The following is a 13,601-nucleotide window of genomic DNA, read 5'->3' as shown; positions in this document are numbered from 1 at the left end:
CAGCGAGACTGGCCAGAGGGCTACCAGCTGGCAGGAGCCATGAACTTCAAGTTCCCACAGTTCTCTGCGGTGCCGCTGAGTTCCGTGGTGCCCTCGGCAGGCAAAGAGGGCATCACGCTCATGAGCAAGCTGCTGGCGTGGAATCCTGGCCACCGGCCCACTGCTCAGGAGGCCCTCAGGTGAGCCCTCTCTCTGGGATCAGTGTGGCAAGCTATCACCTCTTAAGTATTCAAGGGAAAACATTTTATTAAAAATATAACGAAGAGATTTTTAGAAATTCAAACGCTTCTGTTTAGTTGTTGACGACTTCATTATTTATATCTACAGAAGCTATTAAATAAATGGTTGTGTCCATCACCATCTACAATACTAATGGAATGTGAGCTTAGATCTTCAGGGAATGGTTAAAAAAAATGGTAATATTTTTAACATATAAAAATATTTTTTATTTAAAAAAAGTATCATATATTTTAATTCATGTTTAAAACTTAATTTTATGTTGTTTTTTCTCACTTTATTTTTATTCCTAAAGGCCCTGTCACACTGTCATCTGTTTTTCTCCAACTTATTTGACAATAGAGTTTGAGGGATAGTATTGGTTTGAAAATGGCTTTCAATATTCATCATTGTATAAATTTGGACAGGTAGGTAACCTCAAATCTGTTTTAAATCATGTCACACACTCAAAAGTTGATTTTTGGACTGATCTGTCTCAAAATTTTCAGTTTTATTCTCATTTTCTAATTAAATAATACTTCACAATGCTGCCTGGGGATTTCAAACTTTTTAATCTATCTCTGCATTTTTTTTGATTTTTAAACATGGATAAATTTTATTCACTCTTTACATATTCATAACATAATAAAAATAATTTTTTCAATTAGTTTTTAATCCCGGGGTTTGTGCAATTGCAATTTAAATCTCTTCCGACATCTGGCAAAATGTGTTTAGAACATGTTAAATATCTTGTAATGTCTGGTATGTTTTATAGTAGAACCTTACTGTCAAAGAAGGTTCAGTAGTTCCAGAGTGTATCCAACTCAAAATGGCAAGGATAGGAGAAGGGTGTTTTCAGAATCCAACCTCACTCAAGGGGAGGAGAGTGTTACGACATCTCTTGGGTGATATAGTGTCTCTGTTTCATTATTAGGTACTTTCAAAGTGTGGAAGTGGAAATACAAATACCCACCTTGTTAATAAATTATCCAGTAATTTTTTATTTAATTTTATTTTTATTTCTTTTCCACATCCTCCAGGATACGCCCTTGCTTTAGTTGAGTAAAAATTGAAAATACAGCTTGCCAGTTGCCTGTCTTGCATGTAGAAGTGATGTGGTCCCTGCTTCAGTGCTGCAGAAGCTAAAAATACCTGCAAGTTGATATGCCCTTAATGTGTATTTTGTAGGCCTGTGCGAATATTCGAATTTTTGAATATCAAAACGAATAGTTTATTATTCGTATTCGATTCGATTTTGAATACTAACACTTCGAAAAAACGAATATTCAGTCATTTACCAAAAAGGCTGAGCGGGATCACTACATCTGGCCACGTAAGCCCGTTTGAACACAGTAATTCGGAGCGATAACTAATGTATTCTATGTAGAAGAATGTCGTCAGGTCGTTTAAAATAGATTTGAACTGTCAGCATACTGATAAAGATAAATACGTGTCTGTAAAATCCATACAACTGGGACGTTATAGGTGACAGTTTTCAGATTAGAGGGTGAAACATGGTTTGTCGGCACTGTAATTTCGTTCCGAACGTGACGGCGAAGAGAAAGGAAATTGTACAGACCATGTGGAAAACATCTGGCTGACTCTTGCCAAGAACTTACTTAACCCTGGGGTAGTCGCGCTCCTTTATGTTACATCGTAGGTCGCGTGGTTGACAGTTGTCACCCGGAATTACATTACATATTTAAACATATGAACGAATTAATACATCAACAGTATATGTTCTATACATTTATAAAGCAAAATGCAGTGAGAAAAAATATTTTAATTAAAATTAGATAGCAAACAAATTTTTTTAAGCATTTTACAAAAATATTCTTGAAATAATCTACACTTAGCCCCTTTTTACATTTTTGGCACTATTTTCAAAGTTTTTGCTGTCGCTTCGACTTCAATATGCAGAGTAATGTTCTCTGGAGGCCTCTTTTCCTGTTGCTCATATTATATCTAACTGGATATGATAAGATGGGTACATATTACGTCGCCCAATTTCAATAGGTATTTGTGTCGCTGTGGACTTGCATTTAACTTTTGTTTTGACTATCTTCAATTTATATTTTGCATTCATTTATTACTTACACTGTGTTATTAATAAACTAAAGCACAACAATATTATTTACTTAAAAACTTAACTATTACAATTATATACTATATAAAATAGAACATATAAAGCATATAAAACATAAAATAATTGGGTCACGTATACTTTGTTTTGCAAATATTCTTGGATTATGCTAAATGCAGCACTGGAGAAATTTTTTACACAGTGAAAAAGACCATCGTTGGCCACCTCTGCGTCTTTCTTGAAACATCACACATTTGACTGAAAACACTTCAAAAGCAATTTGCACATACATTCTTCTAATGATCGACGCACATCCACTTATTACATTTTTGGCACCATTTTCGAGTTGTTTTGTCCCGCTGACGTCCACATACAACGCAGCGACCACGGGAACCCTCTCTCGCTGTTGCTGAGACTGGATCCGACTGTTGGATGCCGAGAAGGACACATGCACGTCGCCGTAGTTCGATTGTTAGTTGTGTCACTGTTGACCTATGTTGAATTTGTGGTTTTACCATCTTCCACGCCAAACTTGCCAGAAATTCGTTTCTTCTTACTTTATTTTGAGCATTTGCTTGGAATATGACAAATGCATTCTGTGCAGAAATGTTGAGTAAATTGAAAAAGACAACCATGGGTCATCTGTGTGTGTTTCTTGAAACATCATAACTTTGAATTAGTTGGTCTAGTAAATCCACTCCAATTTTCGTCATATTATAAAATGATACAATTTCAGGCTTTTTCAGTTCACATGTTTCTTCATCTATGCTGGCATCATGATGCAGAGATGACACAAGTAGGACAGCTTGATTTATTTTTGGACAGTATGATACCAGTGTCATCTTTTCTTGAAAACCAAATAGTGTTGAATATACATTACGCTCTTTATTTGGTAAGAAATCTTTGGGAATTTCCCTTTTGTTTTTTTGTAGTGTACCAACATATGTGAGTCCCATAGTTTCTGAAAGTACCAAGACCAATGGGATACTGCTGAACCAATTGTCTCCAGTTACATTTCTGTGAGAGCCTTTGATAGGCTCGACCAACCTAAGTGCTATGTCTGTGGGTGAATTACTCTGCCGGAATGGTCCCTCTGGCTGAATCCCCACATACGTTTCCAAGTTGAACATATAGGCCATTTTTGCATCTACTAAAGCAAAAGTTTTGATACCATATTTTGCTGGTTTTTTAGGCAGGTACTGTCTAAACTGGCATCTACCTCGGAAGGAAAGTAACTGTTCATCAATAGTAACATATTCGCTAGGGATCATATGCTTGTAAAAATTTATTTTGGCAATTTCAAATACTTCCCTAACTGCTGCTAGCTTGTCAATTTCCTTTCGAGAAGCTCTGTCATGTATGTTATCAAAGTGGAGGCACCGTAGAAGAAATCGGAACCTTTGCTCACTCATAGAGAGATAACATGACTCTAATAAGTTTCCCTTTGAGTTGTCCCAGAGTTTATGGATATTAATTTGTGAACATTTGTAACTTCCTATCAATAATAGCAGCCCAAATAATGCTCTTATTTCAGTTTCATCCGTATTTCTTGCATCTCTATCTCTTTCATATCTAGTTTTCATAATATTTATGTAAACATTGGTGAACTGTACAATAATTTTGTAGACATTGTTGTCTAAAAATAAATATAGTAACTGGTACTAACAGTCAATTTTTGATGCTATTCCTTTAGGTCCTGGCAGTCTAACATTTTTTTTAGGCAGTGCCTTCGGACATTTTGTCTTACCATCTTTGCCTAAAAAATAACATGAAAAATGTGACTCACCATCATCTTGCTCGTCATCTTCATCAACTGACTGTTTAGACTCAGTATTATGATCACTTTTGGTAAGGTGATCACTGTCTTCTGATGTAGATTCCGCATTGCAAGTTTCATCATCACTGGACACTTCATTAAGCCACTGCAGCCACACATTTACATCAGTTGATGTTCCGGTTTTCTTCTCTTTGATAGTGACATAGTCTGTTAGAAAAATAATTGAACAAATAAGATATTTACAGCTGATAAGTTTTTTTTTAGAGTAAACATCATGTAGCATTATGATTTAAAAAATCATAAAGAAACATTGTACATGATAAAAATAAAAATCACAGCTTATTTTATGCAGATAAATATAATATAATGGTAAAAGTTAAAAAAAAAATTCTCAAATATGAAAATTCTTACCTCTCAATGTAGCATGCACGGTCGCATGGGGGACAGCAGTCAACCAGCACTTTAGAATGTACTTTAACTTCTCCACTTGTGATCCAACTGATCCGAGGACAAAGAGAGTACTTCAAGTAGTAAAGCCTGAAAGGTACTGAAGGGCGTGGGAAGGTATGTTGGAGGAGTGGGGAATTCCGAGTAAACAAAGTGGCGTGGGTGACATGTGTCAACCACGCGACCACTCCAGGGTTAAAAGCTTGCGATCACGTTACATGGTGTACCAAGATTGTGAATTAAATGTGTTTTCTATGGGTTGGCCATCATGGAATTCTCAGATAATACATATTTTAACGTTGGTAGTCTACACAAACCAAACTTGGTCCTAAAAAAATTCATAAATAGAACGTGTATCAGAATATTTAAAATTGAATTGCGATTAAAATAATAATTGTATAATGTATTAATTTTTGTCATTCATTATTTCATTGTTATTACTACATGTGCGACCGTAACTTGTGATGAAAGTCGGCATTACTGTTGTATTACTAAGTAACAGATTTCTCTGTAAAGTTATTTAAAAAAAACAAGATTCATATTTAGTCTAGATCCCAAAAATGCTTTATTTTATTTTTTAGCATATTCTGAGAATACATATGTGATTTATGCCTTATTTAATGCCAATGTAGCTACAATGCATCCATGTTCATGAATATAAAGTAAGTTTCCCAAATCAGTACATGCTTCATAATTTTTTTTTATATTATAACAAATTAAAAGTACAATACAGTAGAACCTCGTTAATCCATGATGCGCTAATTCGGGAATCGAATAATCCGGGACGATTTAAAAGAGAAGAAAAAAAAAGAAGTAAAAATTGTCAGCGCTTAAAATTAACGTCACGCGGGCCGGCGGCCAGCAAACACTGCAAGCCATCGCGTGGGCCGCCAAACTCTGCAAAGCTGTTTGTACCGACCCTTTGTGTCGCCCCCCTTTCAGCTGTCACATTTGTCACTCTTTAAACTTGAGGGGGATGTCCTGACGTCTGCTTCCCGTCTCCCTTTGTTTGTTTCCACCCGCCAACGCACGGCAGGCGCCTGGCGAGTGACGTGTCTGGCTGGCATTCGGCTGTACGAAGTTGGCGAGGGGGGAGGGTGCAAGGTCAGCACGATCTTATCTTTCTCTCTTCGTCTGTTGTAAATGACCGTGAACTAATGGCTAGGCAGTGCTGTATTTTTTTAAGCCGAGACACTAATTCGAAGATGGCCGGCCCTTACCGTGAATGGCCTTAACCCAGCTGCATGCCGGTGTCTGAGAAGCTTGACAAGACCTTCCGGGCTTTTAATCGCTAGTCCGTGAAATTCGGTAATCTGTGATTATCTCGGTCCTGACCATCACGTATTAACGAGGTTCTACTGTACCCCAATAGGATGTGTTCGAAGGAAAACGTAAACAGGCCAAGTAAATTGCCCATCCCTAGATATAACATGTTTTATGGGATTTCAATTCTCATTCCAATTATTCGAACTTAACATTCGTATTCGAGAATAATTTTATTTGGTATTCGTATTCGAATTCGATTCGAACTAAAAAACTGATATTCGCACAGGCTTAGTATTTTGGTTTTACCTGAACATATTCATAACCGCTTGTAGTGTTGTTTCATATGATCCCTGTGAAACGTGATTAAAAGCCTATTCATTTTGGGTAAATTAATTTTGGTTACATCCTTTCACAGTGATATCTAGATTTAGTTTATAGTGTAGAAATATTTTAGGCTAACTCTTGCTAAGCTTTTTAATGATGAATTAATACTTCACCTTATAAATAAAATTAAATAATTTAATGTGTATGTGAGTTGTGGCATTTCAAACAAGTGCCCAAGCAATTTTGACCCGGCAACATGCGTGTGTGTTTCACAGGCACCCGTACTTCCAAGTGGGGCAGAAGCTGAGCTGTGGCACGTCCCAACAGCTAGATGCAACCAGCCGGACACGCAGCAACGCCACTCTCTCCCAGAGCTTCCTGGCGCAGGGCAGCGCAAGCCTGGTGTACGGCCTCAAGATGTCGCAGGCACCCGTTGACAAGCGGGCGTGCAGGCTGGGCCCGGACCCCTCCCAGGATGACACAGACCTGGCCGATATCTTTGGGTGAGCTCCACCAGCCTCTGTAGCCATGCGTACCGAATGCCCCCTGCATCATTCAGAAACTAGAATGTGTCAGGTGGACATGGAGCCTTCTAAACATAGTCATGCAGCATAAAACCAGTCACATATTAAAAAAAATACTTGAGTGATGTGTGCAATAGCAAGCTACAACCAAAGCAGTAGAGAGAAAAACTTAATTCTTGAAATAAAAATTATAATCCTTCTGTGCATTTTAAGTGAAAACTTTTTCATCATGAATTGTGATTATATGGGTGTTCAAAGTTCAATTTTATAGTGTCGAAGTCGAATTCTGAATCATCAAACTTCCGAAGTTCGAAGTCGAAGTTATAACTTTTCAACAGAATACCATATTTAATCGCATAATGTCCGCCATCGCATAATGTCCGCACATTTCTTTTTAAATACTTGAAATGGAATTTTTAAAAATCAGCATAAAATCCGCACCAGACAAAGCAACCTTGGCCACCCCTGAAAGGCACAGTAACGGGATGGAAATTTACAGACGCTGTCAACAATGCTTTCACCTTGAGTTGTTCATTTCTCCGGAGCGGTCGCTGAGAGGGTGTGTAGCGTGGTGAAACCGTCCAGACTCAGAAACTCGCACTCTACTGCGCAGCTGCCTGCGACGTCATGTGAGTTGCAAGGGGATGGGCTATATATAGCACAAGCCAGTACACGTCCCACGCGCAGACGCGCGGACAAAGCAGCTGCAGCTCACACTACGTCACAAATTAGGGGAGGTAGCCCAGCTAATGCAGACATTGGACATCTGCCCCGTGCCGTTAGTGGCCATCTCAATGAAAGATTAAAAAAATATCTTTTCACTCAAAGCGTTTATTTTGTGTAGGCTGGCTACGGCTTCTGAACGTAAGAGCGCACACGCAAGTGAGAGAAAAAAAAAAATATGAGTGGCGTCTTCCACTAATCGCCGGCACCCAATTATCTCGACACCTGTCACATTTCTCACATTCGCTGCGGAGGGTCGCCAGTCAGAGGGTCGCCAGTCACCAGCGCTCTGTGAAGTAGTGTGCCGCCGTTAATATTTTTCAACTGGGCCGAGGGAAGGGTGCCAATTTTACGAATCAGCGGTTTTACTAATGCAATCCGCGGAACCGTGAGCATACGTAAAATCAGGGTACTAGTTAACTAATTGTGAGAGAAAAATTTTTTTACTCTACACAAAACATGTAAAATTTTGAGGAAAAGTTTTTTTTTTTTTTGGACTTCACCTCATAATGTCCGCACCCCATTTTTTTTGGCCAAAAATGTAGCCAAATTACTGTGGACATTATGCAAGTAAATACGGTAATTGCAATTTTTTCATAGTCTAATATCTATACTTTAATATTTAAATTAATAATAAATCCTCTGTACACAAACGTGTCTTTGAATAAATTAAATTTTTCTTTAGAATACGTTTGAACTCTCAATGCAGGAATTAATTTTAGGGCGCCAGAGGAATACAACATGTGAAATGGAAAATAATATTCTTAACAAAAATTATAATAATTATTTCATTAAATTAATCATTTCAGCATGAAAAACCTCGAGTCATATTACACAAAACAAATATGAAATAGCTAAAGTAGTCCAGTCTATAGTGTTTCTTGTAGACAATCTGAATATTAAACAAAAATAAATAAATGTATTAAATTCCTTAAAGGGTTTTCGAAACGTAAAAGTTTTGGGGTTGCTCCGGTTTGCTCAAGCACGAGATTCCTAGCTGCAGGACTACTGGTCCTGTGTGTAGTTAATGTGCAATAATTCGTGATTAAGTTACTGATCTCTGTTGAAAAGTCACTGTTTATGTAATTTATTAATAGATTAAAACTGGTCCGAACAATGCTTATTGATATTAACGGTAAAATTGCGTTGGCGTCCCTACACAATGACGACGCCGGCCATACCTTATAGCTGGATGATTATGATCCTCACAAAATCCGTCGCAACTCACGGAAATTAAATGCCTGACATCTGCATTCAATGTCAGGGCGGCTCTGACAATTTCCCTTGACGAAGACGTACTTTTCACGATGCGAACGCCGAAAATAAACTCGGCAGATATTAATATTCCCAGAGGGAATTAACTTCACCACACACTAAATGGCGTCATTTTCACTCCTTTTTCTTCTCTCTTGATTAAAATTTATTGTTAATTGAAATCGGCCAATCACGGCCGTGACACGTATGCGTCCTTTTTACATAGGCCAATTAACGTCATTTTAAAACTAGCACAGGCCCGTTGAAGCTGTTCTAGAGCCGTGCAATTTATTTAAATCAGTCGTTGTCATGACGACGCAGAAAGAGCTGTGCGCGCCGCCATGCGAGAAACAAAACAAAACACTGCCGAAAGTCCGGGAAGCGGAATTAACCTCAAACGTAAAAATAATAACAAACAGTTTCAGTTAGTCTGATAACACTGTAGTATTAGACAAAACATGTAAAATTTTGAGGAAAAAATTTTTTTTTCAGACTTCACCTCATAATGTCTGCACCCCATTTTTTGGGTCAAAAATGTAGCCAAATTACTGCGGACATTATGCAAGTAAATACGGTAATTGCAATTTTTTCATAGTCTAATATCTATACTTTAATATTTAAAAAAGTGTTTTGAAACAAACATCTCTGTATTAGTAACACACTGGTTTAGTAAAAATGTATGTAATTGGATTATTTTGATTCAAATGTTAACAGTACTTAAAAGAAATCAAACACAAGAGTTTGATATTACTTACTGTGGAAGGTGCTGTAATTTACAATGTAGCTTAAGATGTAGGCCTAATTCTGGAGTCATCCCTGGCATATCAGAATTTTCTACAGTTTTTATTACCAGTAAAATAAAAAAATAAACTAATAATTTTTAAAAATGGTTTTACAAACTTACTAAAAAAAATTGAGGGGGTGGAACAAGTTATGAATTCAGATAATATGCACAACAATGTGTGTGAGTTAATACTGTGTTTTATCGCATGATCGTTGCACCATTATTTAAGGGTGCCAAAATTTGGAGAAAAAAAAACAAACTTTGCATGTTGTTTTTAGTCCTACTATTAGATTCCAAGGGCTTTTGTAGATAGTTTTCCTGTATAAAACATTGTACGTATTTTAAAGTAGAAATATAATATTCATTCAGAAATAATGGCTTACTTATTTAATTAACAGATATACGAATGTGTCTGTTGTGTAAATTTTCTTTTAAAGACATTTTCAAACATTATAACCTTTATCTGTTCGTCTTTGTCGCCACTGTGTACCACTGACAAAAATGTAGCCAGCACTCGTTGGCATCATTCATGTTTGGTTAAGTTGATTCCCATGTAGAGCAAGTTCACGTAGCCGAATATCAATATCTATAGTTAACCGATTGTATGCTACGTGCTCTAGTGCCAATTTAATTACATTTGATAGCCCAACTCTTTTGTGTTGTATATGACAATGATTGTTATGCGTTAATTCCGGCTCATGAAAATGTTTTTGTTGCATGACTTATTAATTTAAATTGTTGGCGTGCTTTTGTATATTATACTTATTAAAGAAATGTACTTTCCATGAATAATTTTTGTTTTTATGAATAACTTTACCTAACAAAATATGCTTTTTCCTACTTTCCAAACTTTATTTTATTTTAAAATGTGTGACGATTTTGCGACAAAATACGGTAATTACCTAATTTAAATAGGATATTGTAATATCGAATTATTTTAAAAAATAAACATAACCCACATGAGGGTGTTTTTAGAACCGTTCTGCAAGTTTTGCAGATACAAGTTCTTTTATCTTCACTCCTGTCAAAGAATAAATATATTATGTTCGCTGGCTACTTTGAGACTGTTTGCTTGAACAGGGTATAGGATGGTCTTCCTCATGATCACGCTTGCATGCAACAGATATTATGTCCATTATAACTGGTTATTCACATGATCATAATCAGAATAATACTGCGGAACGTATGGTTTGATATTTTACGTATCAGATGCAAACCTATCACTGCTGTGTCTTGTGTATGATGTACACACTGGAAAGAAAACTCCTGCTATCCCATGAGTTTCGATGTTAAACAAATGCTAATAGCAATATATTGTGTTGAAACTTTTCAGTAGCACGAACAGAAGTTTGCTGACATTGTTTACTTGCTAATTCCAACATCCAGCAGAAACCAGTATGTTAATTTACATTAATCATCGGTAAAACCAGTGTTGAACAAAGTCGACAGACTATAATATGCTATTGATGATTCCTTCAATTCGACAAGGCAAGCTTCGATTTGACTTTGACTTTTTCAAAGCTTTAAACACTCCTAGTGATTAGTCAGATTGGCCTTGCTAAAATGATTGAACACAGTCACAGTGCATACCCAAATAATGAAGCAAGAATGAAACTGAATTTTTTCCCAAACTGAACTAGAATGCAGTCTGAGTTCCAGAACTTGGAAATATTTATTGTTTACCAGAAACTGCTGCATAATTCACCTACACAAAACATTGCATCTTGATGAAAATTATCTCAAAGCCTGAACTGAATAAACAGACAATTGTCAAGTTACATAATAAAGAACCACTGATTTATCAACAAGAAAATGTCCTGCAGTTTAACACAACTGAGTACAGAGGTGCCAAGCAACTTGCAACCTGCAGGTCCAACACAATTAATTACACAGCACAAACTGGTATGCTAGGAACAAACTTCTAGAATATTCTTGAAAGTTATTGACATTGTTCCGGACACAAAACAGGTATGCTATTCTGTAAGTATTTGCTTCGTTACTAGGTGAGTTCACAATGCGATCACCACCTATTTCCAGAAAGTGTCACGCCAGCACACTGCAGGTAAAGCACACTGTTGTTTATCCTGACTTGTTCAGCCATTTTAGAGTTCAAACCATACCACGATTAAATGATTTCTGTTTATTTGGAACATTTTTAGTCCTGATAAGCATTGTGTTTGCACAGTTTTTGAGTGTTGCATCTTATATTGTATGTTTTCCACTTTTATGTTTTGTGTTATATTTATATGTTAATCTCCGTTGTGTATTGTGCTCATGTATGTTCGTCAGTCAATTTCTCTCACCATAAAGGCATAGTGTGAATGTACATGTGTGTAAATATGCCACAGCATGGCATGGGTAGTGTGGGGGGGGGGGGGGGGGGGTTGGTGGTTAAAATTTTACTCTCATTACTGCATGGTTAATAGTTATATTAAATAGAAAGGATAATTATTTGCAATGTACTATAGTAAAAGGCAGTAAGTACAGCATTCATATACATGTTTATTTTACAATGAATGCAAACATACAGTGGAACATCATTGTAAAGTACCCCATTGTTAGAGACCTGAAAAAATAGCATTTGCTATGAAGCGAAAAATAACGCGAATTTCGGCCTTTTATTTTGAATAATGCGAATTTCAGTCTTTTGTGCTAAAAACGCGAATTTTAGCATTTTGTTTGGTGTTCTATTTTTTTTATTTCAATTTCATTAGTACACTTTGACTGCCATTTACTTAATATTAAACCAATTAGGCAATTACTTAAAGTACCGTATAATTACGCAACCCGTTCTTAGTATCAATTACAATAAAAATAAAAGTCGTGAAGCAGAACCAAATCATGTAAGCGTAATTATCGCCATTTGCCACAAACACTGCGTGGCAACGTGCGTGCCGAGCTATTGAATGTAGTTATTTTGACATGAGACAGAGTACGCACGGTGTATGCGATCCAGCTATCGAAGTTAGACAACATGCGCGCACTCTGCACAGACACCAAACCAACTAGCTGGACTAGCTCTTGGTTCCTTGGATGTTTGGTGTTTGTTTTAGTTTTGTATTATGCGTACTGCAGAGTGGCGATGGTTGTGGAGTTGATATTTTTTATTAATTTTTTATAAATCCATTTGAGGTATTTTGTTACATAAGGACTGGAGCACGAATGCAGACGTTAGTACGGTTGTACTGTAGGCGGATGTTATCTACTCTGTGGGCAAACGTTTTGTTTACTTTTTTCACTCGTTGGCAAATACGGTAAAATGATAGTACTTACAGAAAGAATTTTTTTTTCTTTATAAACAGCAGTGGTAGCAATTGTTCTACTATCTAGAAACAAGCTCATGGTCTGTTAAAATGACCTAGAAATAAAGATTCAAAATATTATGTACCAGGACTAGGTTTTCATTGTGTGTTATTTTTGCGTCCACGATGCCGAAACCAACGGTGCATGTACAGCAACGAGCAGCCGAGTTCAAAAGTGAAGGACTTTATGCCTCTGATTCTCAAACTCTTATGTGCCGTTTTTGTAACTGTGTAATTTCAAATGAAAAGAAAGATGCCGTGATAAAACATACAAAAACACAAAAACACAAAAACACATCAACCTTTCGAAAAAACAAAACTCTTCTGAAAATAAAAGTATGATTCAAACATCTGTACTTGCCAACCTACATAGTGCAAAAAGGAGGAAATTGGCAGTTGACAATCTTGCAGTTAAAACTAATGAGGCTTTCTCAAAAGCCAACATTCCTTTGGAAAAGCTGGATGATCCTAATTTAAGAGAATGGATGAATGAGTTTATTGAAGGTTAGTTTAGTTTCAAATCTGTGGCAACTAGGCATGTAGTTCTGTAAAGGATTGAGAAAATAGGGAATTTTAATTGCATTTTCTTCACATGTTTGTTTTAGGGGCTGGAGACTTGCCTTGCGTTAGATCTTTTAGGGAAACATATGTTCCTGTGATAGCACAAGCACACTTCGATGAAATAAAACAATTAGCACAGCATAAATGTGTTGATATTCTGTGTGATGAGACTACGGATTCCAAAGGGAGATGTGTATTTGTGGTGCTTTTTAAGATTCAGTCAAACAGTTTAACAGATCCAGTGGTAAAGGTAGCTGCAGTAAACATTCTGGAGAAAGCAAATGCTTCAACATGTTCCCAGGCCATTCTTGAGTGTATTAATAAATACAGTGTCAATTTC

General features: G+C 36.7%; 1 protein-coding gene across 20 annotated transcripts in view; it reads left to right on the top strand.

The window, feature by feature from the left end:
• The window catches only part of LOC134527213 (serine/threonine-protein kinase dyf-5), a 407,519-nt gene that overhangs the window by 241,588 nt on the left and 152,330 nt on the right, over positions 1-13,601 (top strand). For all 20 annotated transcript variants that reach the window (XM_063359689.1, XM_063359690.1, XM_063359694.1 and 17 more), the window contains 2 exons: positions 4-179; positions 6,389-6,616. In XM_063359689.1, the coding sequence (XP_063215759.1) occupies positions 4-179; positions 6,389-6,616 (404 nt within the window). The remainder of the gene's footprint in view (positions 1-3; positions 180-6,388; positions 6,617-13,601) is intronic.

Source organism: Bacillus rossius, chromosome 1 (assembly GCF_032445375.1).
Source record: "Bacillus rossius redtenbacheri isolate Brsri chromosome 1, Brsri_v3, whole genome shotgun sequence".
NCBI lineage: Eukaryota > Metazoa > Arthropoda > Insecta > Phasmatodea > Bacillidae > Bacillus > Bacillus rossius.
Note: the sequence above shows the minus strand (reverse complement) of the source record. Positions and strands in the feature narration are given on the sequence as shown.